Genomic DNA, 27,463 nt, shown 5'->3' on the forward strand with positions numbered 1-27,463 from the left:
GAAACAAACTACCACAAGAGGCTCCTTCTGGAATCCAGGCATATCCAAACCACCCCGAACAATATCAACCGCACAAAAGAAAACCTGCCCCCAGTATATGCCCAGGGACTTCGCTCCTCAGCGCAACGAAAAAAAGTCGCCATTCAGCACCTCCCTGCAGTGCGCCAGCGTGACTGACATCCTAAAACCCTTCCCCCGCGCCTTGCGCGACACAGCTGACGTTCTTTTCACCCCCCTCCCCTCCATACTTAAAAGACGCTAGCTACTGCCTTCAGTCACCCCTGATGAAGGAGCCGAGTCGGCTTCGAAACTTTGGGTTAAAGTTAAAATTTTGGTTGGAGATGTGCAGTTTATTATGAGTCTTCAAACCCAACCAGACAGGCAAATCTGTCAAAATGTTTAGTTTTCAATATGTCCTCCTTGCACCTCTTCACTCTTTGTACTGCTGCATGCTCCAAACGGATCAGAACAGGAATCTGGCGAACGAAGTATCCACAGCTGTTGGTTGGAAACACGTCGACTGTTGCTCGAAGCCTTATCCTACGTGACTGGCTCTTAGCCTGTCAAGTGGAACAAGGTACTGTAGAGGCAACAGACCCGTCCTTCCTGCTGTGGCTTTATTCAGCAAGTGAATAAATCGCAAAGTGTCAAACTCGGTGCCCACGCAACATGAAAGCGCGCTTCAAGAAGCGCGATATCAAACGTGCATAGCACGTTTAACCTTATCAAACGTGCTAGCCACGTTTGACATCGTTAAAGCAAGCGGTTAAAATCCAGCTGGGTCTGAAGCGTACATGAGTCGGCCTACTCCACGTTTTCTGAAAATCGTGGCGAACCTACCTAAAGCGCTCGCGCATGTGCACCGCAGAAATGTCCTGCCGGAAGCATCTCAGCCGGAAGAAAAGGTACAATGTAAAACTTTCTTGTATTTTAACATTTGTGGCAGCCTTAGGTACCTCTGAATGTCTAGATGTCAAGCTGTCAGTTTCGATGTCGCCTTTCTTCATCCATTATAAGCGAAAGCTTTGGGCCATTTTTAAAATGCGACGAACGTTTGACTTTGACAAACTTTCAACTGTTCGCTCCTGTGATAATATCTCATTCCTACGTTCGATAGGTGCGGGAAACCTCAGGAAAAATAAACCTACAAATTTCCTTGGCCGCATCGCCCATGCCACAGGTTGATTAAAGCAGTTGAAAATAATAAGGCACGAGGCGATCAAAATTTAAGCAAAACATCAAAAATAAATTTAAAAATGCAGACACCTACGTTGCTTTCTTAGCTAGTTCTCAGACATCATGGAATAAGCAGCCCTTGCAGACGAAGACAGTGAATGAAAAACAACACACACAAGTGCAGCGACCTTAAAACTTCAGAGATAAAATGGTTAGTTCAGCGCTGTTCTGTGTGTTGTTTTTCCTTCCCTCTCCTCGTGTGCAAGTGCTGCATATCCCATAATGTTAAAAAAAGAAAGGTGGCCTACTACAACGCGATAAAGGAAACGGCCAATTTTAGAGTAAGTGAAGCCATTGACTTTTCAGGGCGGCGGTATGTAGCTATCCTGACTGCCTGCGGCCTTGCTTAGGTCCTCTTTGTATTTTCCTTGAAGCACCTCCAATATCCGATCGTGTATGCACTTGTGGCTGGAAGCATTAATCGATGCCAGTTCTTGACCCACGAACTGTAGCCTTGGAACGGCGTGTGTGGTCAGGTTAAATGGGCGCACCAGCCACGTGCTCAACCTAGGCCGACCACCTGCGAAACAGAGCATCGTATTAGGGCAGCTTCTGCGCGCAGCGTAGTTACTTAACATATCATTCAGAAACAAGTATATAAATCTACCTTGGGTCTAAACAAAGCACGAACAGATGAAAGAGCGGATTATACGCACTAAGCAGTGTTAATATAGCGCTCAGTAAACCTTGAAGACATGTTAAGCGGCGCATAAAAACAGTTGACCGCCCACGGGTGCAAATTCGATAGAATAGTGAGCATGGTGTTTTTCCAAAAGCTTATTGAGCGAAAGAACATTGCCAAATATTGTGACAGCTCCAGCAGACGCTTAAGATTTTAATATTGCACTGTATTTCACGCCGCAGAGAAATAGCGAGTAGTTTGATCGCTGAGATTTGGCAAGTTATAAGTACGCCCGAACTTCCCAACAAACTGCTGCAGAGCGCTAAAAAACGTAACGTTCATAAGGGGCACCCAAAATGACAGAACGAGAGCTTCGCCTCCATCAAAATGTCTGTCCCCTTCAGGCCTAAATCTGATCCTCGAACTCAAGTCCACGTGGACAAAAAATGGTGCGGCGGTGTCGCAGCGGGGCTTCGAGGCAAATAGTTTTAGGGATTGCGTACCTAGGTGTTCACACGCCAGCTTGGTCGTTCCCGAATGTGATGCTGAATGGCATGAATTCAAAGCGGCGTAATGGGAGACGCCGATCGCTGAAGTCGTGGCACCAAGAAAGGAAAGCGGTTTATATCCTCATTTTTTCTCTTCCTTAACAACCCCAACAAACTGCCTTGAGCCTCCCTTTATAAATAGCTCATTCATTCATATTTTCTTCGCCGCCGAGCGGCGGCATGATCGCACTCCATTCTCCCAGTGTCATTAAACGGAGTGGAGTGGATTTGCGACGTACCGATTGTATGCCGTATATTCGTGAAGACATAATCTTACAGCAGACAGTATTGGGTAAATGTAGTCTCTATCACTATTCAGTTTTTTCTAATAAAAGTGTACAATTTAAGCTCGAGAAAGATTTGTGAAGCGAAAGGTGTCCTCAGTGGCAACTTTTGGCGAATGGTCATGCGCTGCTGGTGTGTTCTTTTTGGCAATTTTGGTAATTTAGCTCTCGAAGCACCAATTATTGACATTTTGCAACATCTTTGCCTTCGAGTTTTCGTCAATAGACCGCACCTTTGCTTGATAAATTTAGGGCCCTTCTTCTAGGTGATGAACCCGGAACCCGGTTTCATCCAATTCTTGAGCCCCAAAGAGACTTAATAAAAGCAGTGTTCAAGCTGGTTCAACAAAGACGAGGAAATGATGCACGCGCAGATGGTAAAGTGGCAGAAAAAGATTTTTTTGCAGATGAAAAGTTAAAAACATACCACTTGCGAAACAGATTACTCATCCACTTACATGTAGTGAGCGCAAAAAAAGAGCGACTTGCGAAAGAAAGGCTGCATGGGGTACTACTGACGCATCCTGCTATTTCTGTATAACTCATAACGTTCATGAGGAAAAAAATACATCTTCTATACTCCAACAAAAGATCCAGTACTAATAGTGTACAATTTCCGCCAAAAAAGCCAACATCCAGGGAAAACTAAAGAAGTTTTCTTGGGGGGTCATTTGCTTTCTACCCGGTTTCCAACTAAGAAAAAAAACTAGACAGAATGTTTACTGCATTCGAATAAGGAAGAAAACTATGGAATTGTGCTGCATAGAAGACTACGAAGAGCGGGCTGTGCCGCGGGACGGAGCGCTCCCGCTAGGCCAGCTGTGAACAGAAAAGGGCGAGTCTGCTTGGGGTTGGTACCGCTCGAATTAGTGCTTATGCAGTAAAAAACAGAACCCAAATGAAACCTCCCGACTTTTTAAACAAAACAAAAGGAACTGAAAGTAGAGAGCAGCAATGGGACTTGTACTTGCTCTACTTTGTTACCTTTAATATTATGAATCATTTTACACTAAGTCGTGATCCCACACACAACTTATTTTTATAGAGGCCGAAGGTGGGCGATTGCGTGGCGCTTTTGGAGGATGAAGGTTAGAAAAGCAAAGTAGCGGTGGCTGGGTGGGCAGCCCCCAAGCTAGAGAGGTGGACAGCGGAAAGGTGGCTGGTACTTCAGTAGGGCAGATCGCTTTGCCTCTGAGTATTTGAATGTCATGTCACAGTCACATTTCCTTACTTTTGCTTTGTGGGCGTCTAGCGGATGCAGGCTTTAGGGGGTTGAGATAGGCGGATTGGAGGCAGATGACACTTCCGGAGGGTAGAGGCTTCACACGCCTTTCTTTCACATAACCAGCTGGTCTCATAACAGGGTGCGTGGCTCATAGAGGCTCCGAGGGCGGACCAATTCACACGTCTGCTCGGCACGCGAACGGGCCGCTCACTTCTGTACCATCACACCTGACCTACCTCGACACCCCTTCCCACTGAAGCCGCACTGCCTAGCCAACGAGCTCCCAGTCAAAATTCATATCACGCATCTCCCCAAAAATGCCCCTTGAGCTACACGCGGGCCACAGGCAGGCACGCGTCCATGCTCTGATCGTCACTACGTCAACGTTGACTCAACTCTCAACTCAACTTTAGTTCAACTCTCTGTGCTACTACACTTAACTTCAAGTAACGTGAGCCCTTTGCCCCGTGACAATGATGTTCCTCTCGAGAACCAAGCCGCCTTGGCTTCGCAACTTGCCTTGTGCGCTTTCAGAGCACAAATGGCATGCTGGTAAGCAAGACGTGCGATCTGTCCATATGAAGTTTTGGTGTTGTGTGGTGGGCTACAACCATCCAAAGGTTAAGTCGCAGGATGTGCCACATCACGTCATCAGAGTGGTGGCAACAGTACAGGCTTTACAAGGAGAGCCTCTGGCTCTCATGCGGCAAAGAGAGACAACGAGTTTCACACTTCCGTAAGTGGTGCAAAGTGGCGGAAAGAATCGTGGAACTCCTCTGGATCTCAGCAAATCCTTGGACACTTGTGAAGAAGTCTCCCCGTCTCGAAGGAAAGCTACTTATTCTGGGAGAACAGTAGGTGCCCGAAAAACACCAGAATGTTCTAAGATAAGGACCAATGTTCTGTGTACAACCGACGGTTAAAAAGAAACTGGAGAGGATAGCAGAGGCAAGGAACCTCTTCCGCCAAGCTCCGCAGGAAGAACGACCTAGGTGTTTTGTTGACTGCGTGGAAACTGTAAGTGTGTGCATTGTTGACTGCGTGGAAAGTGTAAGTGTTTATAGGAAAAAAAGTAACAGGAATTTTAGCCCATCTAACTTGGTTAAATTCCTGGCTTCCCAGAAACTGAGTGCAATCCTCACCGACAAAGAAGGGTTCTTTGTAATTATGCCAGATACGAGAATAAAGAAAAAGCGAGACTAGCCATCCACAAGAATTTCAAAGAATGTAAATACTCAGGTAAAAAGGAGTACGATGAAAAGTTAAAAGCTTAAGAGCAGTCAGGACTTGGAGCGCCTATACTCTTGTTTAAGAAAGGCAAAAATAATTCTTCGCGAGTATATTTTGCAGCGCACACGGCGAAACCGAGGATTCCATTTCGGTGCGTTATCACTGAGCGAAACACGTGGCAGTATGCAGTGTCGAAGTTTTTACAGATGGGCCTTGACACACTGACAATTCAGGATCCTTTCCCAGTGTCAGATTCGTCTGGTCTTGTCGGATTTTTTTCATGTCACAACTAAGGTGCCTGTAGGGCCTTAAGTTTAGACGTTCAGGACCTGCACAATTCACTTCCGCGTGATCATCTCATGGCATGTGTTCTCAAACACATAACAGATGACAATGACGAGCAAAACTTCATCCGAAGTTGAGGGAAAATACGATTTGCAAAAAAACAGAAGTGTGCTTTGGATCGAGTGTGGCACTAATTTTGAGCGAAATTTATCTGAGTTATGTTGACAAGGCCGTCAATAAAAACGTGTGAGCCGTTTTAAAAAAACGTCTTTAGATATGTCGACGGTTACCTTCCTTTCGTAAGAACGCATGACGTCTCCAAGTGCTTCGAAGTCATCCTGAATATATTTCGCGACTGCGGAAAAGGCCTAAACTTGGCGTTCAAAATTCCTTCAAGAGAAATGCTTCTGTTTCTTGATTTAAGGTTCAAGTTGAGGCAAGACCATGTTTTTTTTGCGCGTTTGCCCCAAACTGAAGAAGCCTTTTCCCAGTTTTAAATCTGGTCATTCCAAGTTATTCAAGTGTGGTATAGCCGTTTTATCCATAGGTGCGGCAATATTCAAATCCTGCCAGTGTGCTCTTAAGAGTAGCTTTAAAGAGCAGGTACACAAAATTGAAATCAGGCTTTCCTGACTATGTGATCTTGAGAAATGTAAAGGCTTCAACCAAACCACATGTTTTTCAGACAACCCATAAAAAAATATTGAGGTCATAACATATGTTCATGGAAGTTGGACATAAGTATACAGTAGAAGTTGTGTTCTCTGCGCCCATTAAGCTAGACAGCATCTGTGGTAAAGTAGACAGAAAAATAGATGTTAAGAAACGACATGCAGACCGTGGGAGATGCCAGGTAAAACATGAAGTGTCTTTCCTTCCGTGCCTAAAAGAGGTTCTGTACAGAGTTCCATTAATGATACCGGCCAAACAGGAAGACGTTTCAACATGAGGCTACGTAAACAGGAAAACTTCTTGGACAAAATCCCGTCCTCGAACCTAGCGCTACACCACAAAAAAGTGCAACCACAAGCTTCCTTTGCACCCTCCTTGCGTAATATTGTTCATTGATGCATCAGCGGTGTACAAGCAGAAGGAAAAATTAACTATAGAATTAAAAGAAGCCTACCTCATTAGGAAGAATTCTGACAGATGCGTAAGCACCCCTTAGGTTATCATTCATTCCGGCGAAATCGCATATCTTGACGAAGCTGATTGATGTGAATGTTTTTATCTGCGAACACGCGCACTTGGTTGTCGGAACGTGTTATGTACATATACGTGTTACTCCAATAAATCAAGCAGCTTAAAGTCAGCGTTATCCTGTCTATTCGCTTATCGTTTTTCGGTTGCGCTGTGTTTAAGAACTTCAACATCCGACGATCCGTCTATTTATAAGCGGCGAGCTACTCGCCCGGCATTAACACAATGGAACTAACCGATATGGGTGTCACCGACTCAAGAAGAATGGGCTCCACTTGGGGTACGAGCTCAGAATAGGCTGCCATAGCACTCCTCTTTACACTTTACCACCAACTAGACTCACGAATCTTCCGCAAAACGCAGCAAGCCACCCCTCACCCTCCAAAACCCAAGCCAAACTCACAAAACCCGGCACTCGCAGCAACCTGCGAGAACCTCAGAGACTCACAGAATGTTGATTCAGAGTTCAATCGCGTTGAGGTGATCCTTAAAAAGGCGCATGTATTTCTGGAACATCGAAAAATGGATGGTACTACCAATGCTGTCTGCTTCCGAGGAATGTGGACAAAATTAAAAAGAACACGTGCGCCTTCCTCTTGACCACCTCGACCCGACTGAGCCCTCAATCAACTTTACCGTTAGGGAGAATACTTAATACTGTCCTCCGTGCCTCAACACCATGGTAACCCGTAATACCACAGATTTCACTTTTCATGTCTACCGCAAACCAACGCACAAGAAAATTCTGCTACGAAGACGTCATCCTCAACGGCAAGAAGAAAAACAAAAGAATTTGACTTCAGATGAAAAGGCTGTCCCTTTTTCTTCATCCGCAACACTGAACGAAGGATGGTAACGCAACAAAAGCTGCTTGCTTCTGAGGAAAACGGAACCAATGAAAAAATTAAAACGAAACATGTCCCTGTCCTGTATGTAGTAGGAACCAGCGAGGTACTTTCGCGTATTTTCCACAAGAACGGTGTCAAATTGCGTATGTTCCAGCCAGCAAGATACGGACTGATCTTTTTAATGTGAAAGACCAGCTCCCTCGTTTAAATTTTCGTGGTGCCATTTACTAAATTGACTGCGCCATTTGTTCATCAGTGTCGATAGGGGAATCAAAAGACCACAAAACACCTGAGATAACATCGGGACGACCTGCGAAGCGAAAAAATAACAATAAAAGCAATCTTTGAACTCGGAAGAAAATTGACGAAGAGATTAACTGGGACGAAGTGAAGATAGCGACAAACAAAATGTATCAGCCCGCGATAATTTCGAGTAACTGATGATCAAGACAATGCCTAACACAGTTAACAAGAACGATGGCACCTTGCATTCCATATTTGCCAAATCTCTAAAAACGCTTCGAAGAGCAACAAAAACCCGGATACGTAAGTCGGTTGCCGTAGAGTCGTAGTTTGCTGGGAGCCCTAGAGCTCCCGAAACGTCATTCTTTGGCCATGGTCACTGACGAGTGAATTTCATCAATCGCAATTTCTGACCAGATAATATGACGTGAAACCATCGACTACATAATGATTACTAATTGCGTTGGTGTGTTCTGTTCATTGTACTGATAAAGGCTAAGCTTTCTGGCTGCAGGCTTGTCGTTATATTTTTGTGCCCTCCTATGGGAAGTGATTATGCCAGTCTTCCTGAAAAAAAAAAAAATGTGCCCTTCAGTGATGTTAATTTTGCTGGCCTGCGCATGCCCTGCCCTCATCTCTCTTGCGTCCTGCATTGAACCGCAATCAAAACGCAAAGGACGCAAGTCTTTACCAAGCTGCTCGCCTTTAACCCTCCATATAAGGCAGATTCAGTCGGCGCTTGCACGTACTTAACGGCAATGGAACCGCAGAGTTGATAGCAGTGATGTAGCTTCTAGACATCGAAATGTCAGCGACAATGACGCAAGACATAAGAGGCTCCCTTTGTTGGCAACTGCAGCTTTATGTGAGCGTACGAGTAAAGCAACAAGGTCACCAATCGGGTCACACGAGTTGTAACATGGCCACAAGGATAGGCAGCGCTGCGGCGCGGCAAGCAACGAGGATGGTCCTGCACTCTTCCAGCTCGAAAAACGGAAATGGGAGGAGGCCGTCAGGCAGCCAGGGACCTCTCCGAGAGTTGTTAAAAGGCTCGGAAAATCCGGCTGATGAAGAAAGGATAGCGGCAGTGACGGCTGTCTTACGCTCGACGCATGAACGGCACCGTGACGGAAGAAAAGGTTTACGGTATATGGGGGTCTAACGTCCCAAAGCGACTCAGGCTATGAGGGACGCCGTAGTGAAGGACTCCGGAAATTTCAACCACCTGGGCTTCTTTTACGTGCACTGACATCGCACAGCACACGGGCCTCTAGAATTCCGCCTTTGTCGAAATTCGACCAACCGGAAGAAAATGAGGGGTGTAGGAAGGCACAGATATGGAGTGGTGGTAGTTCAAGATTCCGCAAAGTTCGACTCCCTCACGATGGTTCAACGTACACTGGCACTTTATAGCACACACACGTTTGCATTTCACATCAAGCAGAAAGCAAAGTGCTGCGCTGTCCAGCGAAGGATTCTAAGTTTGCGCCTAATTTTAATAACGACATAGATAAAGTCATTCGGGGTGCGGAAATTTTGACAAAGCCGTATAGTTCTTTGGCCGCATGGTTGAGCTGACCTAGATTGTTGCATAAACCCCATAATATTTACCGTAGGACCAAAACGCCTCGTACTAATAGTCAACTGACCGTCTTTTGTTTCTGCTTGATCGTTTTATGTGTTTTGATAGTAAGAAAAACCTAGACCTAGATTTTTTCGCCCCCTTCTGTAGAGAGTATTCACGTGGCGTCAGTTCTTACGCTGTAAACCAACACGCGCCATTTTGTGGTGCAGGTTAGCAGACCTCGAAGTGTAGTAGCCTGCTCATTTGAGAAATGCTATCCCGATCGGCAGCTTTTGCTGCCTCTCATGGGAGTGTAAATGACGGTAATTCGCCATGCGTACTGTCCTTGTACTCCCTTGAATACTGGAGTAGCAGTTTATTGTTGGTTTACCTGTAACACATGTACCTTCTGCGCGCTTTCAATAAAGTTCTCTGCATTCTAATCGCGCCTCTCATTCGAAGTCCGTCATTTTGTGTGCATTTGATTTATTTTTGACACATGATGTGCCGTGTGCTTGTCGATGGTGGAAACGTCAACTGGAAAAAAATCTTCCAAGCCCGACTACGCGTCATCCCTGAGTAGTGGCGATCACCGTAGCTATGACGCGGAGGAAGCGAAGTGCGGTTGTGACGTAACGCAGTTGACTGCAGCCGACTGTGTAGGGATAATCACGTCGGCCTGACCTCGACCTTTCGGATATTTACGAGCTGCTAGTCGTAAGAGCCAGCTGTTTAAAGAGAGAGAAATCCAAATAACTAGAATGCACTCGAGGTTCATGACTTTGTTATTAGAGGATGGGTGAAAGTGAATGTGCCGTTTCTCAGACACTTTGGTTACTGTAAATTGATCACTGATAGTCTTGACACGGCCATTCCTTCCCCTGAATTATTAATACGAATTTCAACATGCCCGTACGCTTGTTTTCCGGCCTAACCATCGGCACAGGCTCAGCTGTTGGCCACTGAGTATGCATTAAGCATCATCTGTCCACTCTTGTCGCCTAAAAGCCACCCGAACAACCTCACTGACTCCTCAGGCGCTATCCGAAGACTGCGGAGTGTTCTGAGAACCCACGTATTGGCACAGGAAATTCAGGACATAACTGAAAAATTCTCCCTCATAGTACGTGCACAATGGATTCGTCGGGATGCCCACTCCACACAAGCCTTGGTGGATGGAGAAAGTCACGAAGCAGCTTTTTCAAGTCCCCTTTAATTGGCTCCAACTTCTACGGGGACAATCACGTCCCCTTCAAGAAAAAGAAAACCTCTGGCGCGCCATGCGAGTTCTTTTCGCACTGTGTGGCACCGACCTTACATGCAGCCTTGTGCGCTGGCAAGAGGTCTTGGTTCGAAGCTTAGACCTCCATGCGACCCTCTACTCATCGATAGCCTGGTCGTGGCTGGCACAACATGCCCCTTTCGAGAACTCCTGCCCCTTTTGCTCCGCTCATGGGTGCGAGGCGGACACTAAGCAGTTGCCTTGTACATGCCCCGCTTTGCGTGCCATCCGGCAGAAACATCTGCTCCTGTGCGCACCTTCTACAGGCCCACCACCTGATGTACAAGACTGAATTTTTGTGCCGCACTACCGGACGTTGCTGGACTTTCTTCGAGAATCTAATCTGTATCTTTATTTGGAGATAATGTTTTATGGCGGGAGGCACACTGCTGCAATAAAAAAAAAACTTTAAAAGCCTCTATGTCACTCCTCCTACACCATGGCTGTTGATGAACGTTGCTGGGCGTGTCGTGTGCGGTCATTGCGCGTATACAGCTTGCATCTGTGAGGCGTACTCGCATACCTCTGCGTTGTGGTCTTATTTAGAAATGCGACTATTAATTGATACGTCAGTGTCATGTGCTGACGGCAGCAACCGTTAGCTGCCGCTAGTAAGCTAGGGTGGCAGTTTCCAATATCAGCAAATAACTTTTTTTTTATCAGAAATGCGCCGCCATTATATTATTCCTGGAGTAGCAAGGATTGCGCCCTGAAGCGAAGGAAAAAAGCTCCTCCTCCAACGCAAGAAGAATGGAGCTCACGTTTTGCAGGAATGACTGCCAGCGGCCTTCGCACTATCTATTTGCGCCGGCGTGTCTCCGACAACAGCCGCGTCTTCTCGCATTCGTTCACGCGCAAGTTCGGTACCTTCAATAACCTAAGATCTCCTGAGTTGTTAATCTTCTGTTTCTTCGTCTTACTGCGACCACTGCACTCAATGCTTGCGCAAACCCCAATGGAACGGCGGTCACAGATGGTAGCAATGCGTTCCTGACACTGCGTACTAGAGAATGCTAACTGCATTACAAAATGGCTGCTGGCCCCTTCATGCATCGGTTTTCTGATGTAGGTGAACACTTCCTATAGGGAAAGTGCTTTACACCCTTGGCCTAAAGTCTACAGCTAGAGATTATTTGCCTGCTTGTCATAAAGTTGGACACTTATCGCATCCCTCAAGCCCTAAATGTATCACAGGTGAGAGCAGCCCTTGTCCTCGGCATTCATAATATTTTGGTCTTAGGGGTGGCTGAAATCATCCACTATGCTGCTCATAAAGAAACTACGTGGGGTGAAGAGAATTCACCTAGGCTGCTTAAGTAATTTATTTCCTTTAGTGAAATGAGCTCTCAATCTCTTAGGATATATTTTACACTGGATCCTCCCATTTAGCTTCCTAGTCTCTATATTACTTATTGGTCATTTGACACACAGCGCACATGTTTTCCTGTATACTTACCGCCCATGCGGCCTTTGGCCAAGTAGGACACTTCATTGAAACAACGAAACTCAACAAAACAAGACGACAAAAAGATACGATAGGTCAACACACGCTATCCCGCGCTATACGAACTTTTTTCAATGTTTTACTTTTTTTTCATTGCTCCAGGCAAGCATCGACGCAAAAAAGTGCCCCATGACTCATATTTTCGTCTCCGGGTACTGCGGAGGGCTATGCACACAAGAACGTCTGGTATACGCATGCGGCGCAGGAGCGATACCTAGCTCAGAAGCAAGCTCCACGACGACGTTAATCTCCTTTGCTTTACCATAGATTGTTACCCCAGAGATAATAGGATAATCCCGGCTGGTCCAAACTGAAAACTCCGCCTTCACGTCTGAGAAGAACGAGTAGCAGCCCACAGTCAGCTCATTACCGGCCCATCCTGGCGACGAGCACCAGCCTCTGCGGAAAGAGAGCGGCGGGAGGAATTATTACTGCTTACGGAATGACAGGTCTGAATACTCAATAAAGCACTGCACCTAACTATCGTTAGGTAATTTGTCCACACCAAAGTTTCACTGATTGTGTACATTATGCATGCATGCTTGGCATGCATGCATAATGTCTGCTTTGATCGCTTTAAACATGCGGAACATGCATACGTGCTTTGAAAATGCGGATTTTCAAGTAAAAAGACTTTCAATAAACATCGGTTTTTCATAAAACGAACCGGGGCTAAATGTCGCAGCAACAGCAGAAAGGCCCGTAACACCACGAAAACGAGTCAATGCAGCGGAATTAAAAGCAAGAGCAGCGTCTACAAATCGATCAGTGGATGTAAAAGCACTATGCCGAGAAAGCAAGAAATGGATTTTATTTGGACGTGAGAGGAAAAGTAACATATTTTATATCATATAATAAAAATACAGCTATATAGAAAACAGTGAAGAGCGGAATAAATTCCCACAGTGGTAGCTACAATTACATTTCTTTCGGTGTGTAGATTGTAAAAAAAAAATTTGAGGCGACCTTTACGCGGCGCCTTACTGGTATGACGCGATAGCGTTAATGGGTCCCTCAAGCGTACCGGAGTTCTCATAGCGTATCGCTTCTCAGGCAGGGATTCCGTTCTTTCTTTCACCATCAGATAACGCTTACCCAACTTTTGAGAGTATAATGCGATATCATTAGACATCCGTCCAGCGCAACTACTTCTCTGCCATGATTTCGCCTCCATCGAAATTCGACCGCCGCAGCCGAATTTCTATGGAGGCGAAATTCTAGAGGCCCGTGTACTGTGCAATGTCAGTGTACGTTAAAGAACCCCAGTAGGTCGAAATTTCTGGAGCCCTTCACTACGGCGTTCCTCATAGCCTGAGTCGCTTTGGCACGTTAAACCCCCATAAACAAACTAACAAACAAACAAAACAAACCTAGGTTCTACCTCCATGGTAATATATGTGGAATTGCTCGTTATCTACACCCATGGGCAGGTCGGTGTTTCAAATACAGCCACGGGTTGGGCTTATGAGGCACACGATGCTGTTCCTGGCAACCTCTCGCGACAACCTCTCGCTCGGCGGCAACGCCAAGATGAGCGTCACCAACCCGTTCGCATTTTTCGCACAGGTTTTTCTTGGATTGCTGCTGCTACCAGAGGCACCGCCATCGGCATATCAAGCGTCAGTGAACATTCTTCGGACTACTGGAGGCGATGAAGGGATCCCAGCGTTTCGACACGCCACTTTTCACCAGCGCGACTATCATATCTCGTATGGCACCACGCGGCTATCAACGGAAACCACAAACGCATCGACACGGACATCAGGACCACCCAGTATAAAATGCGGCTTCGCCGGATCCTTCGGCAGTGGGCGCGGCGGCAACGCCAAGATGAGCGTCACCAACCCGTTCGCATTTTTCGCACAGGTGAGCAAACGTTAGGGGAAATCATTTAGAAGTAACAACGTCTGCTTACTGTTGCTGCCGTGCCCACAGCCGCTTTGTGAATTGCTCTTGAATGTGATTGTGTCGCTCCGATATCAGCTTTTGCTTGGCGGTGATATCGAAGAAAATCCCGGCCCTATTGACCGAACAATTGCTGAATAGCTGAAGATAATTGCTGAAGACATTCAGGAAATTAAGAAAGGTAAAGCTGTAACCAACCAGAAGCTTATTGCAATAGAAAAGAAGCTTGAAAAAATTAGTGGGCTTGAAACACAAGTCACGGAGTGCGCCAGGAAAGTTACGGAACTAGAACGTAACCTTGCTACCATGACCAGCAAAATCGATGAGCTTGAGAACAGAAGCCGTCGCTCTAATCTAATCATTTATGGTGTTAAGGAGCAGGAGGATGAAACTACAGACACTTTGCATGAAACTGTCACGAAAACGGTCTTTGAGGATATACTCGGAATTACAAAGACAGACATTGAAAGACTTCATCGTCTGGGCAGTCTAAGTAAAGACAACGAAACTAGACCTAGGCCTATAATCTTGAAGTTTCTTGACTACCGAGACAAACTTAGCATTCTTAAACAATGTTCTAAACTAAAAGATTCCGGTTTCTCCATTGGAGAAGATTTTTCGCTTGCTGTCAGGAATGTTAGGAAAAAATTATGGGACCGCACTAAAGAACACCGTGATAGAAAAGAAAAGGTATCTCTGGTATATGACAAAGTGAAAATAAATGGTCAGCTCTTCACGTGGGATAGTGAGAGCAGTGACATTGTTCCAGTTAAGCCAAAAAACTAAGATCAAAACAACACTGGAAAGCGAATCACCAAGATCAAACGTCAATAACGGTACTCAACTTAAATGCACGCAGTATTACAAATAAAACACATGAACTTGAAGCTATTGTGCTAGCCTTTTAACCCGATATTGTCGCAGTTACAGAGACATGGTTAAACCAAAACATTTCAGACCGTGAAATTGTACCGCCGGGCTACACAATTGTAAGAAAAGACAGAGAATCAAAAGGAGGGGGCGTCGCTCTGCTTATTAAAGGTGACATAAAATACTCAGTCATGCCGGACGTTCCAACAGTTGAAGCAGTTTGGTGTAAGATTTATCTGACAAATGGTATCGCGCACGTTGGCGCTGTTTATCGGCCACCAAACGCAGAAAACTCGTACCTAGATTCCTTGTTTGATTACATGTTAAAGCATATGTCTGGCAGCAGGATACTAATGGCAGGAGATTTTAACTTTCCAGAAATTGACTGGAGCTCTTTGGGTTCAGGAACCGTGGCAAGCTCCATAATTCTTGATTTTTTATTCACATTTAATCTAAGTCAGCTTGTTTCCACGCCCACTCGCATCCAGGGAGCGTCCAGAACAATTCTCGACCTAATATTTGTTACAGACCACTTCCTCCGCGGTACAATTAACATTCATACACATGAAGGCCTTTCTGACCATGACCTGGTGGTGTGCACCTTGCCCTTACCGAATGTCATCCGCTCTCATCGTCCATTTAAAAGTGTACACGCATTTTATTGAGCAGATGACGCAGCCATACTTACATACCTTGCTCACGAATTTCCAGACTTCTATGATCTCTGCACCAACGACCAAACCAGCATAGACGAGGCCTGGCTTCAATTCAAAGCTCATATTGGGCATTGCATTGACCGTTTTGTACCCTCAACAAAAAAGGTCATCCGTAAGCAAAATCCTTGGATCACGCGTGAAATAATACATACGAAGCGCAAAATAAAAAGGCTACGCAAATCTAACAAGTTACGAGCTGTCCCAGCCTACCAATTGCGGATCCAGGAATTAACAAAGTCACTTAAGAGTAAAATTAAATGCTCGAAAGAACGTTTCTGCAGTAGTACTTTAAAATATTTTATCAAAACAGCCCCGTATAAGTTTTGGCATTATATAAATCAATGTCCAAACCCTCATCCGCCGGTATCCTCCCAGAAAGGCAGAGAAAAGGCAAATTCATTCAACCGGTACTTTCAGTCAATTTTTACGCCAGACGACAACCAGCTTCCTGAATGCAGGCCCAGCACTACCGCTCACGTCAAACTGCCAGGCGTTCCTATTATATCTGAGAGCGGACTGTTATCGCTTCTGCTGAGTCTAGACGAGAAGAAAAGCAACGGACCGGACGGAATCCCAAATGCTTTTCTAAGACGGTATGCGGAACCAGTCAGTAAGTTTCTTTCTCTTGTTTACTCAAAATCACTCCGGGAAGGCCGTTTACCATCAGAATGGAAAATAGCTAAAGTAGTCCCCGTGCACAAGTCAGGCAGCTCATCAGGCTCTTGACGAGAGACCACCGGAGTCTCCCTGTGTTCCTCTCAGCTCCTAATACCTCCTGGCTCCTTTCCGCCGCTTCCTTCGACGCATCGGCAGCGACGCGTCGCAGTAGATCGACCCGCGTCCGCCCTGTCTGCATGGCATCCGCGCTTCACCTAGGACGCTGAGTACCTGGTGAACTCTCCTTTTATTCTATAGTGTTGTACGCTTGTTGAGTTTGTGTTTTTCTTGTTGGCGTGTGCGTTTCTTATTGGCCCCCTTTCCTTTAAATTATAAATACGGCTTCGTTTTCTACTGTTTGATTTCTTTGTTCTCGTGTTCGAACCTGAACGTGATAGCGTACTCCTTCGGAAAGTCGGGGACGCGCTACCAATTCGCGACACACTTATTAATGGGCCATGACACCGAGAAATGGAATATATTCCCTTTGTATTCTTTATGAGTGAGGGGACAGCTAACAATTCGTTTCGAACTGTTAGCAAACTTGTGAAAGGGCGAAAGTCTAATAAACCCAAGATTTGACATAAGTATAGAGTGCGATGCGGGTACGATGCTTGAAGATTCTGGAAAGAACATTAGAGAAGTGCCAATGAGGCTTTTCCCTAGGCACCAGACTTCACAAAGATTTGTTGTCGCCCAGTAAGTACATTAGCGAAGTGCCAGTTTGGCTTCTTGCCTAGGCACCAGACTTCACACAGATTTGTTGTGGCACAGATGACAGGTTGTAATTTTATGTGACGTCATGCGCGGAGGGCGTTAGCGGCCGGCGCGGCATTCGCCATATTCGTGGTCGTGTGCGCGACTGCCTCAGCCAACCGCAGGATTTAACTCCATCGTGGTGTGCGAAATGTTACTGTATTTCTCGTGTCGTAGTAGATGATTTCCCTCCGACCTGTGAATACGCCGTGAAGTGACGAAGCAGAAATCAGCGGAAATCCTAAAAAGGTTCCACTGAATGAACATCACAACCCGTAGAGATGGGGAGGCACCGCCGGCGTGGTTTGCGACGTACAGGGCTGCTGCTGTAATTGAATTTTGCCTGTACCGAGGCCCGTATTGTGCACGGCTTAGTTGTGGTGACCGGTGAATAAATTAATGCGAACTAACTATGAGAGGGCGCGACTATTTGACACGTGCACGAGCACAAGCGCCATGCGCGAGGGTGCCGATGGCCGGAGTGCCGTTTTGGAATAAGTGTCTAATTCGACGTGTCTATTCGGTAAGTTAGGATAAGGTGTCATCTCTGTCTACTGAAAGTGACATGCTGCTACACAGTCGAGCGGAAGTCCTGCACATCGCCTTTCAGCGACCCTGCCCAGATTCTATGTCTTGTGCATACGAAGGAGCGCTCCGTTGCTGCAACAAAAAATACAAACAATTCTCGCTGGTTTTACCGCTAGCGCTGCGAGCCCATTACAGTACTTGCTCGGCCGTTATGTCTTGTAAATAAGGCACCTGTGACGGTTTTCTTTTCTGCTAGAATCGCGCCTGTGAACCTTCGCCATTTCGGAGACTACAGCTGCTAGAAATATGAATACCTCAGGCGTCAGTTTTTGAGGCTAGATAACCAATCATGCACTGTTTTTTCACGACGTGCCGGCGCAATTAGCGGACAGGTATCGACTGATATGAAAAGTTGCAAGTCGTCTTCGTGCTTGCGTGCAGTGCAGGTAGCCAGTTTTGCTCTCGAGTTGCGGCACAAGATACGGCGACCCGCTAACTGAAATACTCAGTTTTATGATGGCACAGAAGAATTCTGCCGTAAACCTCATGCAGACACGACGTTCTACAAAAAGCAGTGAACGTTAACGTATTTAACGCCGTGGAAAAATGTTTCGCATCACTAACGATTCAGGCCGGGTGCCCCATGGCGTAATTGACGGAGCGCGAGGCAGCTTGAAACGACCGCCGTTATGGCGCAAAGCCTACACGACGCTCCAGCCGTCTCGTAGCGCAGCATCAATAAATAGCTCTTATAGCGTAGACAGCATTTGATGGCTAAATCTGCATGGTAGCACTTTTCGTACGGCATGAACGAAAGAAATGTATGCTGTCTTGCAAGAATAGTTGGGCCGAAAAGAGTCCCGAACCGGCAGGACCGGCTCCATTGAACCGTTCAGGTCCAGATTCAGTTCCGAAATTGCAAAAAAAAAAAACATTCGTTCAGTTTGGCACCAGTTGCGGGCAATAAGATGGATTCGGTTAAAGTTTGTGGTTCCGTTCCCATTCGTAACCCGGATCACAGGGCCACGTGACCTAGGGAGCAGATGGGCACTACTACTCAGGGGATTTTCCGCTCACGCAGCCATCGACGCCAAAGACGCCTGTTTTTTTCCTGAACGGTACAATTGACTTGAAAACGTTTTTGCAGGATAATTGGTGCATTACTGGAATTCTTTTTAGTGCAGAAAGACACTACAGTTTGAAACCATTCCAACTAGTTCCCATCATTGCGCATGCTGCCTGCAAGTCCAGAAAACTTGGTTAGCGCTCTGTCCTGTCAAGTTAGTTCCTTCCTGCTGTGTCTTTCTCCGCTAAAAAGAATTCCGATAATACACCAGCTAGCCAGCAAAAACGTTCTCGAAAGTTTTGTAGTTGTGAAGGCGTTTCTTTTCTCTACACTTTGAAACCATCCCAACTTGTCCCCATCATTGCCTCCAGAGAACTTGGTTAGTGCTCTTCCCTGTCAAGTTCGTTTCTTCCTGTGGTGTCTTTCTGTGCTAAAAAGAATTCCACAATTAACGCCACCACGTTAAATACTGTGCGGCAAACTCAGTAAGCAAAGTATAACATAAAACAGGATATTGTAGGGTGCCTAGTTTGTACAGACGTATCGTCTTTTCAAAAAGTAACCAATCTGCTTGGAGTCCTTACGGCGTCCACAAATATAAAAAGTCCTTTAAAGGTGTGGACAACGTTTGTCATGAGGTTACACTACAGAGCTTACCTTTGGGACCTCGTTCTGCATTATTTACACGCAAATTTTGAATACATTTTTGAATAAACTCTGAATAGGCCATGCAGAAATTTAAAACTTGAAGGGAGGCATAAGTTCTCTACCCAACTACTCAGGAGCAACCGATGTATCCTGGTAACTTTCGACAGCGAGCGTACCATTTCTCTCTCTGTCATGTCAATCTAACTTGGTATTATGGGGTTTAACTTCCCGAAGCGACTAAAGCTATGAGGGAAGTCTTAGTGGAGGGCTCTTGATGATATCGACACCCTGGGGTTTTTAACGGGTGCTCACATAGCACAGTACTCGGGCCTCGAGCATTTCGCCTGAATTGAAATGCAGCCGCCGCGGCCAGGATCGAGCCCCTCTCTTTCGGGTCAGCAGCCGGGGACCATAACCACTGAGCTACCGCGGCGGCTTTGTGTGCTTTGCAAAAGAGTAAACTTTCGTATTGCTTTGTAAAAATGTTATATATTTTAATATCTACCTGTCAGTACTGAAGAAAAGCCCTGGGAGCACATCAAACGTATAGTAAAGAGTACTAGTGGGATGAGAACAAATGCTTTTTGTACTAAATGTGATTGGACGTGTTTCTTAGGCGTGTGCTACACTAGTTTGCGAAATAATATTAGAGAAACGAAAGCACTTCTGCGTGGTAAAGGAAAGCAATAGCTTTTATTAATAACACTCGTCTTCTTCCAGACATAATTGCACCAGATGACGACTCGTTAGATAAAAAGCACGCTACACGTTTTTTTTCAAGTTAAATATTCTAGTTAAATATTCCCAGTTAAAATATATATAGACTGAGCCAGCTGAATGGTCTTCTTTCCCTGGCGCATGCTAATGCTTCGCGATTTTGTCTTCCCTCGCGCCTTATTGGTGGTTGGTGGCTGGCTTTCATATACACCGCTTTAGGTAAAAGTTTTTTTCACGACTGAAGTTTTACTGTTTTCCTGCTCTTGCTTTTTCTTTTTTGGGCGTGTCTTTTTTTGTGCGGGTAGCGATTAGATAAGTGACGGCACGTATGGTTTTGCCTCGTTTAATCTTGGATATCTTTGCGCATGCGTGGTTATGCCTTACTTTGCTTGTGAATTTTCTGTCACAGTACAAAAGGTTTAATTTATGGTGGTTTAACGTCTCAAAGCGACTCAGGCTATGAGAGACGCCGTAGTGAAGGGCTGCGGAAATTTCGACCACCCGGGGTTCTTTAACGTGCATTGACATCGCGCAGTATATGGGCCTCTAGAATTTCGCCTTCATCGAACCCGCGTCTTTCGGGCCAGCAGCCGAGAGCCATAACCACTCGGCCACCGCGGCAGCCCAGTACAAAATTTTCAGTTCAGTTGTCTTCAAAAATAAAGTTTCACTTCAGCACAGTTGTGTCTACTTGTCCTTTTCAGTCGTCCGCTAGCACTGCGTTTGTAACAATGATCACTAAACAGTTATTAAATGCATCTGCGAGAGAACTCCCATGATAACTGTTCGTCATGCTATCAATTCCAATCACCTTTATAGAGTATAGGGAGAAGTTTATTAATGGCTAGTAAAGCGCGAAAGGAAAAACACGGACAGGCGCTGACTCACAAGTGAAGTTTATTCGAGAAAGATACGAGAATAAGTAGGAAAGCGAGCGAAAGCCCGAACACACAAAAACCAACAACCAAAAAAAGGCGCCAATCTTTTTCTGACATACACACAAAAGATTGGAACGAGCACCTCTCGGTTATCTCTGAAACCCTCCGCTATGCGGCCAAAAATTCAAACTCCCTATCATCCAAGCAAACCATAGTTCTCAGAAACAGCGGAGTGCGCTGTATTTTTTTTCCTTTGTCATTGCTTTTACACGTGTGGCAGTGTTTTGGCAAATTATTAAGGGAGTCCCTACCTAATGATCCTTCATGCTCTTTTACTGTTTTGTTAATGGATCGTTCTGTCGATCCTATGTGCAAGACACGACAGAACATGGGCAACCTGCACACAACCCCGTCGTCACACGGAACAAAAGGAGCTTTGTGCTTGATGGCTCAAAAGTTTTTCATAATTTTGCATTTTTGCCCTTAATGCACTTCAGAACCGATTGCGCCCAATTTTAGAGGGGCAGAGAAGAGAACCGGAACATTGCAGCGTCCTGCAACGTTAAGACCGTGTGACATTTGGTGGCCATACGGAATCACAGCCACTCTGTGTATTTCCGCAACTAGGGATTTAGAACTTGACCCTTCCTTGACCTGCTTTAACACCCCGCCGCAAACCTGCATGATTACATCCTTCGGATACCCGTTTGATATCAGCCTGCTCACCTGTGCATTGACGCTTTCATCCATTGATTGCGCGCATGACTTCGAAATGCTGCTTTGATGCACGAAGCTACAATGCCATTCTTGAAAACTTGAGAATGGCCGGACGAGTAACTTCTTAGTGCATTTTTTGCTCTAGGGTGGTAGGACCAACAGGCATGACCAGGTTGGAACTGAAGCGTGTCGTCCTTTGGCATCTCGGCTGTAAAATTGAGACATTAGCTACTTTCTTTAAATATCTCTAACACATCTACAATGCTGCGTTGCAGGTCGGATTGAAAAGACAGCACGAGATTCTTATCTACATACCTGCAGATTTTTCTATCTAACCCAAATGACTGGATGGCTTCGTCTAATTCCGCAGGAAAGATATTGCTGTGTATGGGGCTGACGCAGGAACCAATGCACACACCTGAGCGCTGGACAAATAATTTCCCGTTCAATTCTATTACAATTGATGCAAGATAAAACGACTTTCCAGAAAAGACCGAACCGGGATACCGCATCTACACATAAAGGCAACCTCGTCATTGTCGATCGTAATGCACTCCTGCACACTGCTCATGAGTTCAGTATGCGCCAATGAATAATACAGGCCCTCATATCCACACTAAAACCTGACTACGTTTGAGCGCTCTCAATGTTCGCTGGAAAAATGTTTCGAAAAGTAAGAACGATTGGCTCTGATTAGCTGAGATGTAGTGTTGTTTCAACATGACTTAAACGCAACATAAGCAGGCGGCATTTGAGCTTTGCAGAATAATGGAAACTGCATTTTTCTTTTTGCTCATATTTATGAAAGACTTCGCAATCATGTGCGCAAGCACTTCTAAGATATCATAGCCTAGGGAGTGCAAGGAAATTGTCACGAGCAAGTTCTGCACGTCACTGACGACTAACTTCATTTCCTTGTGCATAGGCGTTAGTAGGGCAAAAAAACGGTGAAAGATGGGCTCGATGAGTCTCAATCAATCAATCAATCAATCAATCAATCAATCAATCAATCAATCAATCAATCAATCAATCAATCAATCAATCAATCAATCAATCAGTTATTTCATAAATCAATGAAGCAATCAGTTTATTTGCATACATTAAAATGATGTGAGGGCGCGATCAGAAAGCCGGCAAAGTTTTTGCCTAGATACGAACCACGCTCCCGGTTACAATATTGTCGGCAGCAGCAGAAGCAGATAACCGGCACAAGGAGGAAATAACACAATTGCGCAGCCTTCACTTCACTTTATTACATTAAAGGCCTCCGGGATGGGGGTATTACATATGGGCATCATCATCATCATCAGTCTGACTGCACCCACTGCAGGGCAAAAGCCTCTGCCATGTCTTTCCAATTAACTCTGTCCTTTGCCAGCTGCGCCCACCCTATGCCTGCAAACTTCCTAATATCGCCCGGCCACCTAATCTTCTGCCGCCCCCTGCTATGCTTGCCTTCTCTTGGAATCCACTCCGTTACTCTTAAGGACCAGCGGTTATCTTGCTTTCGCAGTACGTGCCCTGCCCAACGCCATTTCTTCATCATGATTTCGCCGAGGATGTCATTAACACGCGGTTGCTCCCTCACCCATTCTGCCCTCTTCCGGTCTCTTAACGTTACACCTATCATTCTTCTTTTCATGGCTCGCTGAGTTGTCCTTAACTTAAAGAACCCCAGGTGGTCGAAATTTCTGGAGCCCTTCACGATGGCGTCTCTCATAGCCTGAGTCGCTTTGGGACGTAAAACCCCCCTAAACCATTAACCGTCTTTTGTAACTTCCAGCACCTCGCTGCCAATTGTGAACTGCGGTTCCCTTGATAGACTGTTGAAAATTACTTTGGTTTGCTGAATTGTTAATTTTAGGACCCACCGTACGGCTCTGTCGGTCGCACTCATTGATTATGATTTGGAGTTCATCTTCTAAGTAACTCAGCAAGGCAATGTCATCAGCGAATTGCAGATTATTAGGTATTCCTCATTAACTCTTATTCCCAACTGTTCCCAATTCAGGTCTCGGAACACCTCCTGTAAACAGGCGGTGAATAGCATTGCGGAGATCGTGCCTCCTTGCCTGACGCCCTTCCTTATTGGAATTTTATTGCTGACTTTATGGTGGACTGTGGTAGCTGTGCAGTTCCTATATATATCTTCCAGTATTCTGACATAAGGCTTTTCTACACCCTGATTCCGCAATGCTTGTGCGCACCTCCGAGATTTAATTAGGCGCCCTGGAAAGCACCTGAGCCGACACACCCGCCGTATTAGCTTAGCCAGAAGTGCGGTTTGTCGTACTGCTCAATTTAGTAGCAGTGAAGTTCTCTGCCCGTATTCCCCTAATTATGCGGCGTGTGCGCATTCCAAAGAGCTAAGGGCAACGCTAACGTGTTTCATTACCCCACATTTAACGCAAATCACCATCAGCAGTCACGGCGATACATTTCGGCAAGCGCTCCGCAGACAGCCAAATATTTATGTCTGCCACTGCATCAGAAGAGGACATTATGAATGATTTGTATCGATGTTCTCGTCATTCAGTGCCGTCTGAGTACCCATGCATAGTGAAAGTGGATAGCCATCTTACCTTTGTCTAATGCCCGGGCTAACAAGGTTTCTTATGTAGCCGTCCGTCAATGTAACATTGATGTCTTTCACCCCTTGTGTCATTGAAGGCGTCACCCATGAGCAGCCTTTCACAGGGTACTGATTATCAGGATTATACCACTGCACCTTTGTGTTCAGAAGAATCAACAGTTTGTTCGCAGGCGTTGGGTCGTTCATCGAGTAACCTAAGCGGGAGAATAACGGTGAAAGTTGGCACGTAGCAGTTAACATACATCTGAGCACAAGTGACCAAAAGAGCAACAACGAGACATACGGTAAAATTGCGGCTGCTTTTTCCTTCACTCAAGAGAGGAGGTGCCTGAATCGTGAACACATGGGGACTGAAGGCCAAAACGCCGGAGCTCGTTTTCGGTAGTTTTTTTGTGAAAAAGAGCAAAAACATTAGCGCTTGACACTGAGGACGAAAACGATGTCGTACGCTCTCATAAATGCAACATAGGAACCTACGCGTCAGTATGAGGAAAGGGCAAAACTTTTAATTAACGAATGTTAGATTAAAGGTAGGTAGCCATCCTTTACGGCCGGTGCGCTTAGACTAGAACTCTGTCGGCCCTCGATAGCCTGCGCGTCCGCTTGATCAGCAGTTGCTAGTCTTGAGGGTATGTGCTCGGCCGAGCAGGCTTCCAAGAGGAGTAAGTGCCGCGGAAGATGAATGGTTGGCGCCCCGGTGGATCGGGGATTCTCATAGGAAGTGGAATAGTGTGAGTCTAGGGCATAGCCTCCTCTATTTTTCTGTGCCTGGTCAATGACGGCTGGGGCCGCTGCCAGGTGCCGTTCGCGCAAGAACGCGAAGCCGCTCCCAGGTGGCGCGCGCAGCCCAGGGTATTCGAATAGTAGGGGATGAAGCTATGAAACACATAGGAACAAGGATGACAAAAAAATTTAAAGAAAGAAATGTTACACATAACCGACCGCAGGTTTTGACCGGTTACTGCAACTGCTTCACTTGAGCGAAGAGAGTGGGAAAGGGCAGATAATAAGGTTCCTAGTGGCACGTCAACAGGACCAGATGGTATTCCCGTTATGTTAATAAAGAAGCTAGGACCAAAATCCAAGCAAACATTATTACAGGTAGTGAAAAAAATGACAGTGAATGGCAAAGTCCCCGATGAATGGCGATTAAGTAGAATGAACATGATATATAAGGCAAAGGGGTACAAACTGACGTAACTACCGTCCCATAACAGTGACATCTGTGGTTTACAGGGTGGTGATGCAGATTATAAAGGAAAGATTGCAGGCTTGGGTGGAGAACGAAGGGGTGCTAGGGGGGCGACGAAATGGGTTCCGGGAATAAAGGAGGTTGGAGGACAATCTGTTTCATTGACGTAGGGTATAGAGATTGGTGAAAAGGAACACAGGCCCCTATAGCTAGAATTTCTGGATATTAGGGGAACCTACGACAACATTATTCAAGAGAATTTGTGGGACATACTGGGCACATTGCATGTGGAAGATGAAGTAATTAATCTTTCAATCTTTCAATTAATCTTTCACACACATATATATATATATATATATATATATATATATATATATATATATATATATATATATATATATATATATATATATATATATATATATATATATATATATATATATATATATATATATATATAAAGGTAACAGAGTGCATATAAAATGGGAAAATTGTATCAGGGCCTGTAGAGATACAGCGGGGCTTAGGCAGGATGTCCTCTTTCTCCTTTGTTGTACCTGCAAGCGTTGGATACCAAGCTAGAGAGGAGTGGACTAGGCATCAGCCTTTCTTTTTTCAAGCAAGGGGAATGGAGTAAACAGTCATTACCGGGACAAATAAACGCGGATGATATAGCGCTAATGGCTGACGACAAGGAAGATTTGCAGAAGATGATAGACATATGTGGTACAGAGGGAGGTAGATAAGGTTTCAAGTTTAGTAAGGGAAAATCTGCAGTCATGATATTTAATGATGAGGACGGCGAGCATAGAATAAAGGAGTTCACAATAGAAGCAGTGGATGAGTACAAGTACATTGGGGTCTGGGTAAATACCAGTGCTGAGTACCTGACAGAGCATGAAAAATATGTAATGAATAAAGCTTGTAGGAATGCAGCTGTAATGAAAAATAGGGCGCGGTGGAATTACAATAGGTATGAAGTGGCAAGAGGATCTGGAAAGGGGTGATGGTTCCTAGCCTGACTTTCGGTAATGCGTTCCTGTGCATGAGACTAGTGGTTCCAGCAAGGTTAAAAATCAAACAACGTGGCGTAGGGAGGCTAACTTTGGGAGCACATGACAATACACCATATCTGGGGGTACAGGGTGATATGGTATGGGCGTCGTTCGATAGCAGAGAATCTAGCAGCAAGATAGCATTTGAGGAGCGATTGAGAAATATGGGGAAAAGCAGTGGACTAGGAAAGTTTTCAGATACCTGTACATAAGGAATATTAACACGAAATGGACAAAGCGAACTAAAAAATTGACAAGTAAATATCTGGACAGAAGTAGAGGGTAATTCAGCAATTATCGGTCAAGAAAAAGGTCAATGAACCCGAGAGAGCTCTGTGGAAAACAGGGATGCTGTCGAAATGGGCACTGGGAACATAGAGGATCTTTAAACAGTAAATTACCGAAGAAAATATCTATGACAATTGTAGGGGAAGCTCTTTGTTGTTTGAGGCCAGGACGGGAGTTTTGCGGACTAAAACATAGAGTCAGGTACCACGAGATAGGTACGTTGTGCGTTGCGTGCGGAGAGGAGGAGGAAACAGCTGAACACTTAAAAGTTTTCTGTAACGAGCTTCACCCTACAGTGGAAAGCAGTGGGGCTGATTTATCCAATGAATTGGGGTTTAGGGATGGTGAAGGGTAAGTAGATTTATGCGGTTAGATATAATTACCGAAGGTTATCTGATTGGTGGCTAAAATCAAGACAGGAGTAAAATTTCATAAGTCATGGCTAGGTGGCTTGAGCCACTGCCCGATTCAAAGGGTTCAGCGTTATCCATCCATCCATCCATCCACCCACCCACCCACCCAACCCCACACCCACCCACGCACCCATCCATCCATCCATCCATCCATCCATCCATCCATCCATCCATCCACCCACCCACCCACCCACCCATCCATACATCCATCCATCCACCCACCCACCCACCCATCCACCCATCCATCCATCCATCCATCCATCCATCCACCCACCCACCCATCCATCCATCCATCCATCCATCCATCCATCCATCCATCCATCCATCCATCCATCCATCCACCCACCCACCCACCCACCCACCCACCCACCCACCCACCCATCCATCCATCCA

At 45.6% G+C, this 27,463-nt stretch overlaps 1 protein-coding gene and 1 pseudogene across 1 annotated transcript in view; one reads left to right on the forward strand and one right to left on the reverse strand.

The window, feature by feature from the left end:
- Window positions 1-665: 665 nt before the first annotated feature.
- The window catches only part of LOC144122980 (uncharacterized), a 122,090-nt gene continuing 95,292 nt past the window's right edge, over window positions 666-27,463 (reverse strand). Inside the window, exons 3-5 of the mRNA XM_077655917.1 lie at window positions 24,112-24,316; window positions 12,286-12,470; window positions 666-1,756 (exon numbers count right to left, since the gene is read on the reverse strand). Of these exons, the coding sequence (XP_077512043.1) occupies window positions 1,539-1,756; window positions 12,286-12,470; window positions 24,112-24,316 (608 nt within the window). The 3' untranslated portion in view covers window positions 666-1,538. The remainder of the gene's footprint in view (window positions 1,757-12,285; window positions 12,471-24,111; window positions 24,317-27,463) is intronic.
- LOC144126341 (uncharacterized) lies at window positions 12,748-14,762 on the forward strand (annotated as a pseudogene).

This window comes from Amblyomma americanum, chromosome 3 (assembly GCF_052857255.1).
Source record: "Amblyomma americanum isolate KBUSLIRL-KWMA chromosome 3, ASM5285725v1, whole genome shotgun sequence".
NCBI lineage: Eukaryota > Metazoa > Arthropoda > Arachnida > Ixodida > Ixodidae > Amblyomma > Amblyomma americanum.